Raw genomic sequence first — 22156 nt, 5'->3', positions numbered from 1 at the left:
ATACTCTGGAGTGCAGGGGTGCCTAGGTGGCTCAGTCTGTTAAGCGTCTGACTTAGGCTCAGGTCATGATCTCATGGTTGATGGGTGTGAGCCCCACATCCGGCTCTGTGCTGACAGCTCAGAGCCTGGAGCCTTGCTTCGGATTCTGTGTCTCCCTCCTTCTCTGTTCCTCCCCTGCTCATGCTCTGTCTCTCTCTCTCTCTCTCCTTTAAAAATAAATAAAAACATATAAAAAATTTTAAAAAATACTCTGGAGTGCAGCATATATTATAAATAGCTCAAATTTATCCTAGGTTTTGAACAGTAGCTATACTTTTCCTCTGGCACCATAGTGCAAGAATTGTGCATACCCCTTTGTATTACTTTCTTCACCTTTGTGAGATTTCTCCAGCATGATGTGGGAACACACCACAAGGCAGCAGTTTGGACTCTTGCTGTTTCTGCCCGTTGCGTCATCGCTGGTCTTATGTAGATACAAAAGGGAACATGCTAGATTCCACCAAACACTTTGCTGCCTTGACTACTTTACATCAGTGCCTCATTTAATCCTTACAAAGCCATTATGATGAAAGTATTTTTGTCCTCATCAGTCTGATACTCAGAGAATCAAATAGGTTGTCCAAGACAGCCGGATGCAAATCCAGATATATTTGGTGCCTCAGTGGAGTGTGGACATCAGGTGAACAAGAATCACAAGTAATTAGCTGCACATAGTAACTACATAAACAAATGTGTTTTTAATCAATGCTTTTTAAGGGAAATTAATTAATCATTCCCAAAATATTTGTAAACTGATGAAAATGTATTAAATGCAGATTTTAAAAAACAGACTTAGATTTGATTCTGTTAATACACAAAAAAATCAAACATAAATTTAAGAATCTTCTGAGGTTCAGCTTGAATTATACTAAAAACAGTTTAAATGTTCACACAACTAACCTTGCTTTACCAATGAGAAAACTCAAACCACACCTAATCAATTTTTTTAACTTGTGTAGTGGTAAGATACTGATCAGACATTTGTGGCTTATATTATCCCAAATCCGCACATTGAATTCTCTGTCGAAAGGATTTGGGTTTTTAGGTTGACTTTGCAGTACGTGGTTTAAAAGGAAAAAGGACTCAACATTACAGCAGGCAACAAACTTGAGAGAAATAGCAGGAAAGACTTAGAACATGAATTCTTTTTCAATCCCAAAGAGATGCTGTTCCAACAAGACTCAGGTCAGAGGGCTGGGCACTGCTGGGGAGGTCACATGACTGATCTGGGCGAACTTGTTTTGTGAAGAAACAGATGATTTCTAGCTATGAGGCTGTTGTTCCTGTAACTTTTTAGTAACAGTTAAATCCATTAAATCCAGTTAAATCCAGCAGTTAAATCCATTTCAAAATGACAAGCAAAAGAAAAGAACATTCTGAATAAACTGCAGATGAATGGAGTTTTCCCCTGCCTCCTTGGGAATATTATGAGCATCTTACAAAAGGGGCCATATCCTGTTTCCTTCTCTGGTTGCTACAACTGTGGTTTGTATATTGGCTGTATCACTAATGTGAATTTATAACCCATAAATGCCAAAAGAAAAAAATCAATACTCCTTCACAAATATGCATTTTTCTTACCCTAACTTTCAACAAGCACTGTTTTAAATCATCATTATTTTTTTCTGCACTGGAAGCAAATCTACACATCTTTTTCATACCCTACTGCTAGCACAGAAGGTGAAATACTGACATAAATGAAAGGAATTGCAAGTTCAGCATTAATATAAACCAGGAAAACACTACTGGGATATTTAAAACTCAACAGTGCCTCCTAGTGCACCTATAAAAATTAGCATGAGCCCAAGATGCAAAATAAATCAGGCTGGAAAAAAGTAAATTAGAAGACATTAATGAATTTATCCCTTTAAATCATCCAGGAATCGGTCTTTCGGAATGAACCTGTTTACTTTAACAAGACACACAAATTATTTTCAAATAAAAACAGGGCATTGAGAAAGATCAGATTCAGGTGGAAGGAAATGGCACAAAGGCATGTGGAAAGAGATAATGCAAAAGATAAAGACACATTTTTAAAGAAAGAGAAAGAAAGGGAAGAAGGAGGAGAAGAAGGTGGAAAAAGACTCTTACTGCCCCCAGAGCATACCAACTTGAAGGAATATCACAAACTTGGATAATGATAATATGGCATTTTGCTCTGAGCCAACACCCACCTTTGTTAATTTCCTCATAAGAGAACTCCTATCAGAAACGGGAACCCTCTTGCACTGTTGGTGGGAATGCACACTGGTGCAGCCACTCTGGAAAACAGTGTGAAGGTTCCTCAAAAAATTAAAAATAGAACTACCCTATGACCTAGCAATAGCACTACTAGGAATTTACTCAAGGGATACAGGAGTCTTGATTCATAGGGGCACATGTACCCCAATGTTTATAGCAGCACTTTCAACAACAGCCAAATTACGGAAAGAGCCTAAATGTCCATCAACTGATGAATGGGTAAAGAAGATGTGGTTTATGTATACAATGGAATACTACTTTGTAATGAGAAAGAATGAAATCATGCCATTTGCAACAACATGGATGATACTGGAAGGTATTATGCTGAGTGAAATAAGTCAATCAGAGAAGGACAGATATCATATGTTTTCACTCATATGTGGATCTTGAGAGACTTAACACAAGGTCATGGGGGAAGGGAAGGGGGAAAAATAGTTACAGAGAGGGAGGGAAGCAAACCACAAGAGACTCTTAAATACAGAGAACAAACTGAGGGTGGGTGGGAGGTGGGGGAGAGGAGAAAACGGGTGATGGGCATTGAGGAGGGCACTTGTTGGGATGAGCACTGGGTGTTGTATGGAAACCAATTTGACAATAAATTATATTTAAAAAAAAAAATAAAAGAACTCCTATCATCAATGTTCTTCTTGCCCACCAGCTACCATTGGTAGCATCAAAGGTCTTCACACGTCTATGCAATTATTGGTGCTTTCCACCATGGCCCCTAAAGTTGGAAGTTAGTTTTTTCTGCTTAAATGATCATAGCTTTTTCCAAAAGTTTCTGATATCTGAGGGTTTACAACATTTGGGGATCATGAAAAGAAGTAATGCCATGAAACCCAGCAAGAAGGTACTCAGATGAGTGAGGAGTACTTGGCTATGAATCTGTGCCCAAAAGAATTTCCCCTTGCTGGATCCACCTGATATCTGCAAATTCACCCAATGTTTCTACTCTCATGTCTTCATTCTTTCTTTGTTTCACCAAAAACGTATGTAGAGTTCTTATCTGCTCTTTGTTTGAATTCTATTGTCCTCAACATTCCCTTCACTACTTTGAAGAAATCTTCCTTGGCCAGTACTTTATCTCAATGTCCTCAAATACGTCTTGCAAATTAAGCTTCCTCATGACCACTAGATAGAAAAACATCAAGAGAACCTAAATTATTTGAGAAGAGAAGTTTAAGCCTGACAGAATAAGGAAAGCACTCATAGTTATACACCAACTGTAAGTTAATATCAGGACCCCATTATATATGTATATGTTTATTGTATACAATCCTCCACCAGCAACAGTTCTCTTTGCCAACCAGGTAATGTGTGGTTCTGCTCCAGGATCTTATCCCAGCATGTGTCTTTTGTTTTGATCTGGTTTGGGTTTGGGGGACCACCCACATCAACTCTCAGGGATGGGTTCCCAGGTAAGTTATCTGAAATAGGAATTAGCATGTAAACAAGCTTAACTGGGAGTGCTCTGAGAATCAACACGTCAGGAAGAGAAAGGAGGGTAAGGGAGCAAGATTAGGCAGAAACTGTGCAGTGATACAATGTATTGCAATAGAAGCCTTAGGTGAGAGCACTGGGTGTTGTATGGAAACCAAATTGGCAATAAATTTCATATTAAAAAAAAAAAAAAGAAGAAGCCTTAGCTGATTCTCTGAGGAGTTCCAAAAGTTGGATGAACCTTGAGGACCACCCTAAACTGGAGCAAAAGGGCCAGACTTTGATATCCTCATACTCAACATACTCAACAGTCATTGGATGGGACCACCTAGGAAGAGGGCATGGCCTTGGCAAGGCACCTTCTTCAGTCAAGGCAATCCCTGACAGTGTCTGAGAGTTGAGAATAGTCTGGATGGGGGCAACATCCCCACAGCTGAGAGTCCCTCTTTCCTGATGGAGACTCTGATCAGTGCATCATAGCAGCCACTGCCAGAACTCGGATCCATGCAGCACCCTGGATATCCCTGTCTCAATAAGTATACATTTTTTAAATTAAAAATAACAGCAATATCAAATAACAAAAATCTCAAATATATACATAGAAGATGGTAGGGAGGAAAAAAAGAGGGACTGTACAAATTTTTTTAAAGGTCATCTTGTTAAAGGGAAGAACGTCCTGGTAGACTGGATCCTTACTCTGTTCTCTTTCTCCTTAGTAATGGGATCACACATCCACACTCCTTATCATGTAATTTTGCAATGCCCTCATAATGCCTTGGAGTATATATCCTTATCTATTCACCGTGTGCTAGAACATGTGACATGTTAGCAGCTATGACTCAACCAGAGACTTAAAACAGGCTTTCAGAGTTAAGCTTACCCTCTTGTACCTACACTATTGCTATTAAGACATGCCCCAGCCTGCTGTTCCAAGGAGAGGATGACAGACACATGGAGCACAGGTATTCCAACCAATCAACCGAGCCACCATGAGTAGCAAAGCTATGTCACCACACCCAGCCTATATCAGCTGAACCTCAGCCACTACATAGATGCATGAATGGTGAAAAAGACTGCTATTATTTGGGTTTATCTGGGGGATAGCATATTACAAAACATCATTATAACAGTACCTAACTTCTACAGATGTAGGGGTTTTTTTTTTAATTTTTTTAACCTTTTATTTATTTCAGAGACACAAAGTGCAAGCAGGGGAGGGGCAGACCGCCAGATCATGACCTGAGCCAAAGTCAGATGCTCAATCAACTGAGCCACCCAGGAGCCCCTACAGATGTAGGTATTAACTTATAGACATTGTTAGAAAATATAAGTTTAAATATGTGTATGGCATTATTTCTTCTAATACACTAGCAGGAAAAAAAAAAGAAATCATCAATTCAACAAACAATAGAATGGGGGTGGAGAGCAAAGTAAAAAATAATACAAAAGAATAGCAAGAATGAGCAAATAAATAAGGGGTACAAACAGGCTTAAATATAAAATAACAATAAATATTAATAAGTAAAATTCATTTTAGAGAACAGACTCACAGATTGAGGAGGTTAAAATTAAACTCAACTATTTAAAAGATGGGCTTAAAATAACAAGACAATGTTGAAATAAAGGGATGAGAAATGGTATATCAAGAGAATGCTTAGAGGAAAACCAACCATAACAATATTAATATTGAAATAAATACAAGATGAAAATTATTAGAGTAACCCAGGAGGACTATTACATATTAATAACTGTGCAAGCACATTTCAATATATCAAAAAGATACAACAGTCATGATATTTTATAGATTTAACTACACAGCTTTGAAATATATAAATCAAAATCTAATATAAAAGGCTTCTGCACAGCAAAGGAAATCATCAACAAAATGAAAAGGCAACCTGTGGAATGGTAGAAAACATCTGCAAATTACATATAAGAGGTTAATTTCCAAAATATACAAAGAACTCACAATTCAATAGCAAAAACAGTCTAATTTAAAAATGGGCAGAGGATCTGAATAGATATCTTTGCAAAGAAGACATACAAATAACCAATAGAAGTACATCAAAAGGTGCTCAACATCACTAATCGTCAGGGAAATTAATTCAAAACCAGAATGAAATATCACCTCACATCTACTAAGATGGCTAGCATCAAAAAGACAAGGCACAGTGCTGGTGAGGATGTGTAGAAAAGGGAACCCTGTATACTGTTGGTGGGAATATAAATTAGTGCAGCCACTATGGAAAATGATATAGAGGTTCCTCAAAAATATAAAAATAGAACTACCATATGATCCAGTAACCCCACTTCTGTGAATGTATCCAAAGGAAACTAAAACATTATGTCAAAGAGATATCTGCACCCTCATGTTCATGGCAGTATTATTTATTTATGATGGCCAAGATGTTGAAACAACCTAGGTGTCCATTGACAAATAAGTGGATAAAGAAGTTGTAGTGTATAAAAATCATTCAGATGAAATCATGTGAATGAAATGCAAATCATCCACATTTGCAGCAATGTGGATGGAACTGGAAGTTATTATGCTGAGTGAAATAAGTCAGTCAGAGAAGGAGATATCATATGTTTTCACTCATATGTGGATCTTGAGACACTTAACAGACGGCCATGGGGGAAGGAAAGGGGAAAAAAATAGGTACAGAGAGGGAGGGAAGCAAACCACAAGAGACTCTTAAATACAGACAACAAACTCAGGGTGGGTGGGAGAGAAGGGAAAGTGGGTGATGGGCATTGAGGAGGGCACTTGTTGGGATGAGCACTGGGTGTTGTATGGAAGCCAATTTGACAATAAATTTTATTCATAAAAAATTTAAAAAATCATTCAAAGAATAAAAATGGCTCTTGGAAAGTAAAAAACAAGGTCAAAACTAGGAAAAACTAAACAGAAAAGTTGGAAGATGAAGTTACAAAAATCTCCCAGTGGGTAGAGCAAAAACACAAAGAAAAGACAAGAGATTAGCCCATTAGAGTACCAATCCAGAAGTTCCAACATAATACTAAAAGTCCAGAAAATAAAGAGAAGGAAATCATCACAGTATGTATATATGTAGATATATATCTGAAATCAATTAGATTTCAGATTGAAAGTTTCCAAGCAGTACCCAAACTGTGGCTGAAAAAAAAATCCATACAAAGACACATCATTAAGAAATTTCAAAATATTGAGAATTCTATAGCCAGCCAAACCATCAACAGAACAAAGATATGTCCAGACATTCAAAGTCACAAAAAAATTACCACTCATGCACCCTTTTCGGGAAAGCTATTGAACTAACAAAACAAGGCAGTTTGGGAAGAGGCAAGAGGAAAATATCAAATCAGGAACTGGGGAACACAGCTCAAGTCAGAAGCAAAAGCAATCCCAGATTACTGATAGAGACCACAGATTACTGATAGAGATCACAGTTCTATACCAAGTCTAGAGAATGACCAGGAAAGACTTTAGCAAGTTAGGAGTCTCTGAGGAAAGATTTCTTTAAAAGATGAAATACAATAGTTAAAGTGTGTGACTATACTTAGAGAAGATATACATCCTCTGGCTAGTGCTTGTGTTTCAGTTAATAAAAAGAACATTAAAAACCAAACGTTAAACAGACAAGTATCAACACAAATTGTTGTACAAGAAAGGAAATCCTAACAAATTATAGTAAGCACCTAATGAAACAGAAGGAAATATAAGATACTCTGTAGGAGCTTAAAAGAGCGTGGTAGACCCATATTCTTGCCATGATGCTGTTTCCAAGATACATTAATTTTTAAAAGCAAATTATAAACAGTGTAATATTTGCATAACACCATATACACAAAATTATACTAAATATTTCTATACCATATGCCAATAGCAGTGCCTTTCAAAATGTGGTCTGTGGATCAGCAACGTCAACATTATTTAAGATTTAATCAGAAAAACATATTCTCACTTCCCCCCCAAACCTACTGAAATCAGAATCTCTAGAGTAGGGCTGAGGAACCAAGCTGCTTGCCCACCACTTGCTTTCCAGGTAATACTTAAGCACAATAAAGTTTGAGTACTGCCACAGTACTGAATAAGAATAAGAAAGGTCTGATTAGAAGAATTAACCCTGGTGGTGAGAGTGGGATGAACTGTGGATATATCCAAAGGAGCAGCCTGATAAATCGTTGTGCTTTAATGGTTTTCACAAGAATGTATTTATTCATTGACTATGCAAAAAAAGACAAAATAATTTTTCAAGGAAAATGTACTCGGGAAGTACGTGCATAAAATATGACATAGTCCCTGTTTATCGATGTCTCTCTTACATTGGAATGTTGTTCTCCAGACATAAATTCCATCGAGCTAACTATTGCCTGTGGCTGAAAGACAGCACATGCTAGAAAGGAAATTAAAAAGAATTTTGATGAACTACTAAAATTCCTCTCCTTGAAGCACAGCTGGTAGGCAATGTGAGAGTGGACGGAGCCTCCCAGGACTGCTTGGATAATTAGAGTAGATGGTACATGTTCTCTAGAGCTAACAGACATTGGGGTGGCTCAGTCAGTTAAGCCTCCAACTTTGGCTGAGATCATGGCCTCACCGTTTGTGAGTTCGAGCCCCACATTGGGATCTCTGCTGTCAGTGCAGAGCCCACTTTGGATCCTCTGTATTCCTCTCTCCTTGCCCTTCCCCTACTCCTTCCCTCTCTATTTCTCTCTCTCTCTCTCTCAAAAATAGACAAACATTTAAAAAAATAAAAATGAAAAAAAAAAACCAACAGATGTTGAAGGCATAGCTCTGACCCACAGCCTTAATTTGTTCTGGGCACTATGCTACCATTCACATTCTGTCAGGGAAACAGTCTTCTTTTATGATGTGTCGAGGGACAGAGAGGCGGAGGTGTGCTGATACTACACTGTGGGCTTTGAAGCTGGAGCCAGGGCATAGCAGTGAAGGATGTAGGTGGCCTCCAGAAGCTGGAAAAGGTGAGGTGCTTGATTCTCCCTAGCCTCCAGTAAGAACCAGCCTTGCTGACATCTTGATTTCAGCCTTGTGAAACTGATGTCAGACTTCAAGAGTCCCAAGTATTTTGGTGTCCTGCATCTCTGATGATACCCAATCAGCAGAAATGACAGAATGCCTCAAGCAGACAAATGGCATGCCTCCCCTTGTGTGAGAATGCACAGTGGAGATGACTGCAACTTCACAGCATGGTCCAAGTTGACACCCTGCTCCACGAACTGTGAAACAGCCCTAAGTCCATGGCGACAGCCCAAAGGGAAGAGGGAGAAGGTGAGAAGGAGAAATGCCAAGGCTCTGACCTGTACCTTCTTGTGGAAATGGAACTCTGTGTTTGTGATGTATTTCTATCTCAACCTTAGGGAAACTGGTGAGATTGCATTCTTCCAAAAGGCAGAAGGGAGTCTCAACGAGGATTTTGGGTAAGAGGAGATGTCAAAGAATGTGGAAAAGGCATGCACTTTAGAGCTGTAGCCTGCTCTGGCAAAAATGGAAGACCTATGGATCCCTCCCACTGTAGCAGTTCCGGTAAGGACATGGATGAGGAGTAACAGATGAGAACGCACACATACAGCCAAGAGGTATAGCCAACGTCTAGAATTAGCCACTTTGTCCTTTAGTAATTGTCGCTAGTTCTTGGGTGCCTGGGTGGCTCAGTGGGTTAAGTGTCCGACTCTTGCTTTCAGCTCAGATCATGATCTCACGGTTTGTGAGTTTGAGCCCTGAGCTGTGCTCTTCACTGACAGTGCAGAGCCTGCTTGGGATTCTCTCTCTCCTGCTCTCTCTGCCCCTCCCCCTTTATGTGTTCTATCTCTCTCAAGGTAAATAAATTCAATAATAATAGTAATTGTTTTAGTTCTCCTTTGTCAGTAACACACTTTCATAAAACATAGGCATTTGGAACGTACATATTCCTATCTCACTAATTATTTGGAATGTGATTATTTTGGATCCTTGACTTCCCTCACTCTACAGTTCCCCATTGGCCACTTGTTTAACTGGATGAGCACAGCTTCTCTACTTCACTGAAAAAGCCATGTCTAATACAAAATATATTTTGTGGTGTGTTTTGGTGCTCCTACCATACATACAGAAGGCATCAGGACTTGAACTTCTTCTAAATTAGTTAACAAAATACCAATGAAAAGGCTGATTTAAAATGTTTTATAGTGGCACCTGGGTGGCTCAGTCAGCTAAGCGCCCAACTGTTGATTTCAGCTCAGATCATGATCTCACGGTTTGTGGGATCAAGCCTATGTCGGGCTCTGCTTGGGATTTTCTCTCTCTCCCTCTCTGTCTGCCCCTCCCCAACTTACACACACACACTCTTTCTCTCTCCCAAAATAAATAAACTTTAAAAAAATGTTTTACAATATAATATATAAGTAAACCCAAATTAATAGAATAAAACTGCAGGGAAAAAAATTAGGCAATTTGTGAGAGTTTTGTGTGCTGTTAATCAGGGAGAAGACTGTCTTTTTGAACACTGGGAGATTTTGAAAGATACAGGTGAGTGAAGAAAAAAGGAAGATTAAATACATAGTTGGGTTAAATGTTGATGGGGGAGGCTGAGGCTAATAATTACAATGGAACTTACGGATTTCATACTTTAATTTGTGGCTTTTTGGTTTTTTTAAGACTAAAAAGGTTAGGAATTTATAGAAGTATGAAAAAGAATTCATGTTTGACTAGCAAACTCTGGGGGAAAAAAAGATTTGGGTCTCTGTCATCAAAGTCTTATGTTCTAATAAGCTCTCTCAATAATATTAGAAATGGTAAATTGAACTCAGTTTTTGTTTTGTTTTGAGAAAATGCATGAAAGCAGGGGAGAGGGGAGAGAGAGAGGGAGAAAGAGAATCTTCAGCAGGCTCCACGCCCAGCGTGGAGCCCAACATGGGGCTCTATCCCACAACCCTGGGTTTATGACCTGAAACCAAAATAAGAGTTGGATGCGTAGCTGACTAAGCCACCCAGGCATCCCTGAATTCAGTTCTAATATAGAAGTCAGGTAAATGACAGTCTGTCTTCATTGCCAACGGGTTAGCTATTCTTTAAGATATGCCTGTATAATTATATAATGCAACTAAAGGTTTAATAACTTTTCATTTATTTGTTTTTGAGAGACAGAGAGAGCACAAGTGGGGAGGGGCAGAGAGAGAAGGAGACAGAATCCAAAGCATGCTCCAGGCTCTGAGCTGTCAGCACAGAGCGCAGTGTGGGGCTCGAACTCAAACTGTGAGATCATGACCTGACTTAACCGACTGTGCCACCCAGACACCCCTATAACTTTTCAATTGATGACATCATTGCTCTGCTTCCTGGGTTACTCTATAAAATTGTTTTCAGTGATTTGACTTGGAAAAACATTAAACACATCACAGGCAAGTAGTGGAACCATTTTATGGAAGCCAAAGATAGTTGACGCTAATCTTTATTTTTCAGTTTATATATATTTATATTTATATTTATACACACATACATATGTATCTGCTTATACATATATATATGTGTGTATTGGTTTATTATCTTAAAACTGCCTTTCCTTTTTCTTATTGAAATATTTTTGACTTACAATGTTGTATAAATTTAAGGTGTACAACATGTTAATATGATAGATTTTTATAAGGTAGCGATTGCCATTGTAGTGATAATTAGCACCTCCATCACATTACATAATTATCATTTCTTTTTAGTGGTTGGAATAATTAAGTTCTAGTCTCTCAACAAGTTTGATTATAATGCAATATTGGTGTGTATATTTATACCGTGCATTAAATCTCTAAGACTTATTTACTACTTAAAAAAAAAAAGAGAAAACATAGGGAAAGTTAAAAAAAAATAGAGAAAAGTTGTATTGGTTAACACGAGGCCCATTTGAGGTACAGAGATAGAAGATAAGGGATGCCTTGGTGGCTCAACCAGTTAAGTGTCCAACTTCAGCTCAGATCATCATCTCATGATTCATGGGTTCAAGCCCCACATTGGGCTCTGTGCTGACAGCTTAGAGCCTGGAGCCTGCTTCGGATTCTGTGTCTCCCTCTCTCTCTGCCCCTCCCCCACTCGTGCTCTGTCTCTCTCTGTCTCTTAAAAATAAATAAATGTTAAACAAAAAGAAATAGAAGATAAGAAGAGGGTTACACTGAGAAGGTACTTCTTTGCTCAGTGGGCAGGAAAATGCATGCACACCACTCCACTTCTCTTATTCCGTATTCTCCATCACCCTCTGAGATGTTCCCATGGCCCTTTGGGACAAGCAGCTACTTGGCTCAACTCTTCAATGGTGCAAGAATGCCTTTGTTGACAAAACCTACCTAACCAAAATAGTCATAATGCTTTTCTTTCTCTGCAGCACTTCACTTCTTCATCATGACACTATTCCCACTACACGGGTACAAGTCACAGGCTGGTTCTCACTGCCCTGGAGGGAACTGTGCTTTGTCGAGACTCATTATAGTTTAGAACCCAAGTGGCGCTGGTGCTCTGGAAGTGCACACAGGTTAAATGAGACGCCGTGAGACCCAGCCCCCTGGGTAGGCAGGGGGTTGAGAGCAAACATGGGAAAATCCAACTGAGACTTCTTAGTAAGAGAAGTTTTCTTCTTAGAAAGTTTCTCCTAAGGGAAATTTGAAGTACCTTCAAAGTAAAGTAATCTCTACTTAAGAGAAAGAGTGAAATATTGAGAGGTAGAGACAGTTTAAAGTATTCATGAAATGGTCCAAGAGTAGTATTACTCTCAAGCTTAAGAAATTCACTCTATTTTATATATTGCAAATACCATGAAGCCTCATACTCTATATGAAGCCATAATGATGGCTACAGGTCATTATATATTTGTTCACACCCACAGAATATACAACACCATGAGTAAACCATACTGTAAATGATGAATTGTGGGTGATTGTGATGTGTCAACGTAGGTTCATCAACTGAATAACAAATGTACCCCTCCTGTGGAGGTGTGTTGATAATGGCGGAAGCTGTGGGCACAGGAGCAGGGAGTGTATGGGAAATCTCTGTACCTTCCCCTCAACTCTACTGGGAACCTAAAACTACTCTAAAAAATTAAAGCCTAATGAAAAAAAGAATTTTAAGAGAGCCAAGGTACCATGTTAAAGAACTTACCATTTAATCAAGGACATAATAGAGACAGTAAAATAAAATAAGCAAAACATTTGAGTAAACATTTCTGTAAAGTAAACAAATGTCCAAAAATTATATGAAAAGATGCTCAGCATCACTAATCATTAAAGAAATGCAGGTCAAAACCACAATGAAATATCGCCTTATACCAATTAGGACAGTTAATGTATAAAAAAAAGAAAAACAGAAAATTACATGTGATGACAAAGATGTGGAGAAATTGGGAAAAAAATGTATGTTTTCCTCAAAAAAATTTAAAATAGAATTATCATATGATCCAGCAATCTCACTCATGGTTACATATCCAAAAGAATTGAAAGCAGGATCTCAAAGAGATATCTGTACACCCATGTTCACAAAGGCATTATTCACAATAGCCAAGAGGTAGAAGAAACCCAAATGTCCTGTCCGTTGATGGATGAATGGATAAAGAAAATGTGTTGTATACAAACTGGCGAAGGAGATAAGGTTGCAGATGGAATTAAGGTTGCTAATCAGCTGACCTTACAACAAACAGTGAGCTTATCCGCCTCAGCCCAGTATAATCACAAGGGCCTTTAAAAGTGGGAGGAAGAGACAGAACAGAATTGAAGAAAGAGATATGATGACAGAAGCAGGGTCAGAGTGATGCAATATGAGAAAGACTTGATTCATTTGCTGGCTTTGGAAATGGAGGAAGGGGCCACCTATTAGTCTATGCAAGCTGCCATAACAGAAGACCACCGACTGGGTAACTTAAACAGAAAAAATTTACTTTCTTACAGTTCTGGAAGCTAAAAGTCCCTGCTTCAGGTACCAAACAGTGAGAAGATAGAGAGGAGAAACTATAAGGTCCTCCCATGCTCTTGGGACCACAGTCCTCCAGTCAAGAAGTGCTGTTTCCTAAGGATTTCAGCTGCCTGCCCATTCACCAGTGCTGGTATCGCCACTGTCCCCACAGGACTGCCTGGGGATGTGGGCAAGAGATAACAGAAAAACATCAGGGAATGTACTTCACTCTTTCTGATGGACAGGAGCCCCATTTCTCTCTTCCAGACCAAAAAAGAAAAGGGAATGTCACCTGGAGCTCTTTCTGTCTATCTTTCTATCTGATCCCAGTGCACAGGTTTGGGTTTCAGCCTTCCCTGCAGTCAAAGCCAAGAGATATCGGGGCAGGGAGAGGAGAGGCAAAAAATTCACCATGAGTTTGTTGGTAGCTTGCAAGGTAGTTCCCTTCACAGGTCTGCCTGTTAGCATTTATTTTCCAGACTCCTCAGAGAGTTGCTCCACACATTCTGTCTAGAGCATGTGTGTGTATGTATTTATTTTAATTCCAGTACAGTTAACATGCAGTGCAATATTCTTTTCAGGTGCACAATATAGTGATTCAACACTTCCATACATCACCCAATGCTCATCACAAGTGTACTCTTTAATCCTCCTCACCTATTTCACCCATCCCCCAACCAACCTCCCCTCTGGTAATCATTAGTTTGTTCTCTATAGTTAAGAGTCTGTTTCTTGGTTTGTGTCTCTTTTTCCTTTGCTCATATGCTTTGGTTTTTTTTAATTTCATCTGAGTGAAATCATATAGTATTTGTCTTTCCCTGACTACTTCTTTCACTTAGCATTTATACTCTTTAGCTCCAGCCATGTCATTGCAAATGGCAAGATTTCATTCTTTTTTTTTGGCTGAGTAGTATTCCAGTGTGTGTGTGTGTGTGTGTGTGTGTGTGTGTGTGTGTGTGTACATATACACATACCACATCTTCTTTATCCATTCATCGGTCAGTGGACATTTGGGCTGCTTAGAGTTTTTAATTTCATTCAGTGGGAGAAACAAGATGGCATGTGTTTACTTCATCTTGATCAAAACTGGAATCTGTGTCCTGGTTTTTGCCCTCTTCCTACTTAGAGTTAGCTCCTTTTCAATCCCCCTTTGTTGACTTTTCCTATTTGATGGGCTTTAAATATTAGTGTTTCTCTAGTTTCATCTTAGGCTATTTTCTCACTCTATACCCTCTCCCTAAGTTCACGTCAACCACGTTCATCACTTAATTACATATGTGCAAATATATCACAAGTTTGTATCTCTAGGCTGATCTTTCTCATTAGTTACAACCTGCATACCCAACTGACTCCTTGATATTTCTACTTCTAGATCTCAAAATAATGACAAATTCAACATGTCTAAAATACAACTCATGATTTACCCTCCAACCCCACTATCAGCCTTCTTTGACACCTAGAGGTCACCAGGGACACCTTCAGGGATGATCAAGCACCAAATTCAATAGCCATCAAAGGTTTATTACATGCATATTTTTATTCAACATATGTTCACTGAACAGCTGGTCCTTCACAAAAAGTATGCACAAAATGTCTTCTCTGTGCCAGACCTTGTGCTAAGCCCTAGGTATTCAACAGCCGATGAAACTGATACAGCCTTTGCCTCAATGAACCTACAGACCAGTGAAATAGATATTAAACAAGCAAACCCACAAATTATGATCAAGTTACAAATTGTGATAAGCGTTCCTAATAAGAGAAGAAGCAAGACACAGGATACCACTTCCATGAAACCAAAAGGAGTTGTGTGTTCCCAGAGCCAAGGATATAAATGGTGGGCAATCATATTAAGAAAACCCTTGAATGTCATCTTACGGATTTCAAGTTTTTTTAGGGTAATTAAAAGCCACTAAAGGATTTAAGCAGGGAAGTGACATGATCATATTTTTCTCCAGCATAAATCTGGTTATGCAATCATCCAGGAAATTATGTGCCAGGCATACTTTTACCTTACTCCTCTTTTTAACAATACCTGAAAAGGATCCCTTACCTGAGACTCTCTAAAAGTAATGATTGTAGTTAGTACTGGTTGAAATGGAATCTAAACCAAATGAAGGAATGCACCACTCCTATTAAAGTTACCAATAATTAACTTCAGGATTGCCTATAATATAGGCATATATAGGCATATATATAAATATGATCATATGACATATGATATATATATGATATATATAGGAATATATATGATATATATGTGATATATATAGGAATATATATGATATATGATATATATGTGATATATATGATATATGATATATAGATGATATATAGATATGACATATAGATATATGATATATATATGCCTATATTATATAAACCACATTTATATTTATATTCACTTGTTTTTCACAGCAACTTTGCATAACATATGGCTGTGACTACCATAACTCCTAATCTCACATATCTGAGCCAAGAGCTGTTACAGAGATATTTGCCTGTGTCCCTTTGTGGGTCCTTTTCTGACATCTGGATCATCTCTAATCTGTTTCAGCATCCCATTCTGATCCATATCCCATTCTTAAACTCTGGTCTCCGTGTCAATTTGCTCAGTTCCTTGCATCAAAGTTGATCACTAATTACAGAGGTTACTCAGTTGCTGTGTCTTTAAGTTCTCATAATTCACTCTTTGAAGAAAAGATTTCAGCTGTTTCTAGAACTTTGGTTATTCCTGTTTATACTTGGTACTACACAGACTACAGCTAATTCTGGGAGGCCATTACTTCTACTCTAACATGAAATCCAGCTCCACTCTAATAAAAGTCTCCCACAGAAGGGCACTTCAAAATGACTCTGAAATTACCAGGAAATGAATGTGGTATCTGGTTGTGAAGGTTGAGGTATCCAAAGAGAAGAATAATCACATCAGGGATGAAAGCTTCCTGGTCAGCTCTCCTCTACTACTCCAAAGCCATTTACTCAGGGCTTGTCTTCATCCTCCATTATCAAACATCTCTTAGCAATTTTGGCATCAAACTGGTCCCCTTGCTGCATCACTAGAATTTTGCTGGGTGATTATTTCAAGTGTCTTTATATGGGGGTTACACATCCAGAAACATGTCGTGAAAGCCCTAGATCTAAAGGTGTATGAGTTAAATAAACCAAACTCAACATCCAATACTAGAACTTCTTGGGTCTTTCATATGGTAAAATTTACCAAGTGGGCTAACCTTCCTCCACTCAAAACCCTCCCCCCTTCCCTACTCTAGAAGTGGAGGTAGGCAAATGAGGAGGTACAATGGAGGCACAAACAATGAAAGGGAAAACAAAATTAAAAGGTAAAAAGGTAGGGGCCCCTGGGTGGCTCAGTCAGTTAAGCATCCCACTTCAGGTCAGGTCATGATCTGCAGTCCATGGTTTTAGTCCCGCATCGGTCTCTGTGCTGACAGCCTAGAGCCTGCTTCAGATTCTGTGTCTCCCTTTCTCTCTGCCCCTCCCCTCCTGGCTCATGGTTTGCTTCTCTCTGTATATCAAAAATAAACATTAAAAAAAATTTTTTTAGGGGCACCTGGGTGGCTCAGTTGATTGAGCGTCGACTTCAGCTCAGGTCATGATTTCACAGCTTGTGAGTTCAAGTCCCACATTGGACTCTGTGCTGACAGCTCACAGCCTGGAGCCTGCTTCAGATTCTGTGTTTCCCTCTCTCTGCCCCTCTCCCACTCGCACTCTATCTCTCTCAAAAATAATAAACACAATAAAAAAATTTTTTTAATTCTTTAATAAAAGGAAAAAGGGAAGAAATGAGAACTAATCCCACATTTATTTTGGAATGATCAGTTTTTGCTGGAAATAATGTCTCCCAAAGTCTGGTCATCTCAAAATCTGTATCAAAATTTCTCAGGGATCTATCATAAATGCAGAATACCAGGACCCCACGTCAGAGCTACTGAATCAGATTCTGGGAGTAGAGGCCTAGAGTCCACATTTTCAACAAGCAATATTTTTAGACAAATAAAAGCTCAAACGTGGATATAAATGTTGTCTCTGTCATCTTTGGCTATTTATAAAGCAATATACCTCATTGCCCTATATTGTTTCTTCCTAATTTTCTCAAGGGGGACTTACTTCTCAAACAGATTACTTTAAAGCTGGTAAATTTATTAGTTTACTGAATGACTGCTGTAAACATGAAAGGTACAATAGAATAGATTTCCCTGCCCTTCCGAAGTCAATCACCCAAAAAGAAGAAAGAAGACAAACACACAAAAAGACTTAGCATATGGGTGGTATACTGGCAAAGAAACGGATAAAATTTACACAAATATCAATGTGGTTAGAAAGGCAAGGTTGGCAGGTGAGCAAATCAAGGTTGGCAGATGAGTACTGGATGCCTTACTCAGACAGTCAGAAGCTCTGACCAGGAGCTCTGAACGAGGAACGGTAGTCAGGGAGCCACCACGCTGTGGTCCAACATGTTTACAAAGATGAAGGGATAATGGGGTTGTAGTTCCAGTTCTGCAACTGTGTGATGGTGAGCGAGCCTTTTAATTTTTCTTTAATTTTCTCGTTTGCATAATCAAGGCCAATCTCTATTATTCGTTTGTTTCCCTATGGTCCCACCTCCTTCTAGAAAGGATTTAAGGCAGAGAACATATCCAAAATTTTTCTGGCACCAACATTCACTGAGTAAATTTATCCAAATTTCTTTCAGGAGCCAATGTGTCAGGACTCTGCAGCCTAAAACTTCTCCAACCGTGAAACACAAGAGACAGCAAATGTTGCCAAATGCAAACGCGAACCTGCTATTGTCCACGGGCAGTCACTTCTGTGTACACATCCCTCACAGCTGTAAAATTATAGGGCTCAAGTTCAAATCAGTGTTCTGTGGGTGACTGTACGGTCTAGAATTTCTATGGGGAATTCTGCCAGGAGCACACCCCCCTGATAAAACTGGATGCGGGCATCCAGTCAGAGATTTTCATGTGTTCGATACAATAGTTTTTTCATGGCATCTTTGACTTCTTTGTTTCTTAAACTGTAAATTATGGGGTTCAACATAGGGGTGAGCACTCCATAAAGCAGTGAAATGATTTTATCTACTTCTTGGGAGCTTGAGGAAGAAGGCTTTAGGTACATGGAGAGGGCAGCCCCATAGTATAAGATCACCACCGTCAAGTGGGCACCACAGGTAGAAAAAGCTTTGTTTCTTCCTTCTGCTGAGCTGATTCTCAGAATAGTGGAAAGGATGAAGACATAAGAGATACAAATTAAGAGCATTGGGATGGGCAGGAGGAGCACGCTGACCACCAGCATGATCACGTCCATGAGCAAGGAATGTGCACAAGCTAACTTCAGCACGGCCAGAATTTCACACGTGAAGTGGTCTATGAGATTCCCACAGAGGGGTATCTGCAGAGCGCAAGTGGTTTCCAGCAGGGCAGTCAGACAACCCGTCACCCAGGAGACAGCGGCCATCTGCACACAGACCTGCCTGTTCATGATGACGGGGTATCTCAGTGAGTTGCAAATGGCCACGTAGCGGTCATACGCCATCACAGCCAGAAGCACACACTCTGTGGAGCCCATGGCAAGGGACAGATACATCTGTACAGCACACCCAGAAAAGACAATGGTTTTCTGGGATGACAGCAAGTTCACCAGCAACGTGGGAATAGAAGCAGACGTGTAACAAATATCCATGAAAGAGAGATTTCCGAGGAATAAGTACATGGGGGTTTGAAGGCGTGACTCTAGGACAGTGACTAAAATAAGAGTGCTGTTGCCCAAGAGGGTTATCAGATACATCACAAGACTGAAGGCGAAGAGAACAATCTCTAACTTTGGGTATCTAGAAAAACCCTCCAGGAAAAAAAAGCTCCAAATGGTGAAGTTTTCTCCTTGCATCTCCTTTTTTGCACCTGTAGTGATTCTAATATTAATCTTCATTTCATCTGAGGACATAAAGAGATGGATCAAGCATAATGTTCATTTAGTTAGGAAAACACTTCTCAAACTTATATTCACTAGTATAAACACAATTCTATTTGACCACAAGAAATCACAAGACTTATCGTTTGATCTAAGGGGGAGGGACAGGTTTGATCTACATAAAAAGTTGGTTCTTCCACAACAAAATTTAGAAAAGAGTAAATTTGAAAACAAGGATAAACATATTAAATACCTGAATCTCAGCCTATTATCTTGCTCGGCACGCAGTAGTTTTTCAGTAGATTTGAAAGTACCGTGTGACCAAAAAATATGAAAAAACACTGAATAAACTGAGCACGGATTAGAAAAGTAAGCCAGATAAGTGAGATAAAGAAACCACACTTGTACAATAAAAACTAGCAGTGATCTTCACTGAAAGAAGAGGAGGGATATTGACAGAAACAAATAAATGAATTTTAAACTAACACCTATGAAGTTCTGAGTCTAAATGAACTCTTTCCTTTCCAGCAAATAGCTTGGAGGTCAATACACTTCAGAAATGATGACATTGTTTAAAGCATTGTAGGTACCCATTCTGATTATACTTAAGAACCAGTTTACAAGTCACACAAAATAGCCCACCTTCTTTAAACACTGACACATCCACGGGACAGTATCATTCATTACTGGGACCCATACCTTTTGTGAGCATGTAAATAGTGCTAAAAATTATACCCAGGCAATACTCTTCTTATACATTACAACCCATGAAGATCTAGAAGGTGCAGAAACTGAACTCCCTTTTTAAGCTACCTTAAAATCTCTTGGAAAAGAATATTATAGATCATCTAATTATAAACGAGATGCTGAATGTTTTGGGGTTTTTTTCACATTTCACGTTAACAAAAAGAAAAGACAAAAACTTACCTTCCTTCTGCACGGATTGCTCTTTTTCACCTTTAATTGTGTTCCTTTTCCCACTAGTTTTTTCCTTTCTATTTTCAGATATCCTTGTTCTGAAAACTTCCCTCCCTTGTCCTGTTTCCCTCACACTGCCATAGGCTTTGCTCTTTCTTTCATAGGCAAATTCCTCAATGATGTGGCTCACTTTACAATGTTTCACTGTTCACTTTCTTATCACTGGTGTTCCTTCTCGGTTTCCCAGTTTCCGTCAATGTTATCATTTGCCCCCCAGTTCTCCGCGTTTCAAAAACTGGCATGCAGGGGGATGGTGGAAATAATGATGTTGGGGACAACAGCTTATACCATGCCCCTAGAACAGGAGTGCAATGTTTTTCAAATAGTTTTCATTATATTACATTATTCTCTGTGACTTCTGCTTCACTGTATCTCATTCTTAGCCTATTACCAAGCCCGCTGTTGTTTTCTGTTTTCCTCATCTGTCCCCAAAGTAGTTGCATTGTAGGTTCAAACATTATCAGTTAATGCTCAATATGCTGTTAGCATTCTAGGGAAAGCCTACCAGTATGGCTTTCCTCTGCGGAGACTTGTTGAGCGTGCAGAGTTTTTGCTTTTCCTTTTAAGAGCTTCATTTTTCCTACATCACAAGAGATAGTTCTTATTCGTTTGTTAGTTAACAGATTATTTCTTAGGAACTTCTCTGCCAGGTTTTATATTTAACAAATTCGGTACAAACATTTTATCTTATTATTGTAAGAGATTATTTTAAAAAACTTAATTTTGTGTGTGAGTGTGTATTACTCTTAAGACTGGCAAAAAAGACAATTATTTTTTAGAATGAAAAATCAGCCCGGTTGCCTGGAACTTGATATTTTTCTACCGTTTAAAAATAGTAGTCAGGAGGGGTGCCTGGCTGGCTCAGTCAGTGGAGCATGTGACTCTTGATCTTGGGCTCGTGAGTCTGAACCCCACACTGAGTGCAGAAATTACTTAAAAATAAAAATTAAAAAAATATTTTAAAAAATAGTAGCCAGGAAAAATTGGTCCTCCCATCTGAATTCCCTGTCACCAACTCCAAATAAAATATTGTTTTATGATGTACTATGTGAAGTTAGCTATGTGCAAGAAAAGAATGAATGTATCCATGTTAAAAATGTTAAACATATTATATAAAGATCAACACTGCAGTTCATTTCTTTCAAAAGTATTGACTGTCACCTCCATAGCTAAAAGTGCCAAAGGATAGCAAGTAACATACTACATAAATTTAAATCATCTGTTGTTTTGGGGGAATACCTGTTGTCCCTGAACAATTTAAAGTTCAGCAGCCATAATATACAGAGATTTAAAACTTCAGGTCCTTGAGGGATAATGTGCCAATGATGCAATTATATCAAACTTTGAAAAACCGAGAGTAACCCACAGTTCTCCCAAAATAATTTCAAAGAACTCATAAAAACAAAGTCTTCTATTCCTCCCTGTCCATCCTTGCTACATCTTTTTTTTCTTGAATGATTACAGTGTAGAATATTTAACAGTCTACAGAGAAAAGTTCTCCCTAGAATTCTAAGATACACATTTTTTCATTTGTGGAACTACTCCTAGTTTTCAAAGTTTACTCTTTTAAGACAGTTGTCCCAACAAGGGATCAGAAATTTTAAATTTTATTCAATGCATACA

General features: G+C 38.8%; 2 protein-coding genes across 13 annotated transcripts in view; both read right to left on the bottom strand.

The window, feature by feature from the left end:
- The window catches only part of LPAR1 (lysophosphatidic acid receptor 1), a 355096-nt gene extending 334472 nt beyond the window's left edge, over window positions 1–20624 (bottom strand). For all 12 annotated transcript variants that reach the window (XM_058694577.1, XM_058694571.1, XM_058694580.1 and 9 more), the window contains exon 1: window positions 20483–20624. The gene's annotated coding sequence lies outside the window, so the exon portion shown is untranslated. The remainder of the gene's footprint in view (window positions 1–20482) is intronic.
- On the bottom strand, window positions 17458–20584 carry LOC131491504 (olfactory receptor 2K2). The gene is made up of 2 exons (XM_058694593.1): window positions 20483–20584; window positions 17458–19578 (listed from the first exon to the last, which is right to left on the bottom strand). Exon 2 carries the CDS (start codon window positions 19571–19573, stop codon window positions 18596–18598), a length of 978 nt encoding a protein of 325 aa, XP_058550576.1. The 5' UTR covers window positions 19574–19578; window positions 20483–20584; the 3' UTR covers window positions 17458–18595.
- Window positions 20625–22156: the final 1532 nt, after the last annotated feature.

Source organism: Neofelis nebulosa, chromosome 12, assembly GCF_028018385.1.
Source record: "Neofelis nebulosa isolate mNeoNeb1 chromosome 12, mNeoNeb1.pri, whole genome shotgun sequence".
Taxonomy (NCBI): domain Eukaryota; kingdom Metazoa; phylum Chordata; class Mammalia; order Carnivora; family Felidae; genus Neofelis; species Neofelis nebulosa.
The sequence above is the reverse complement of the archived record's forward strand: the minus strand, read 5'-3'. Positions and strand labels throughout refer to the sequence as shown.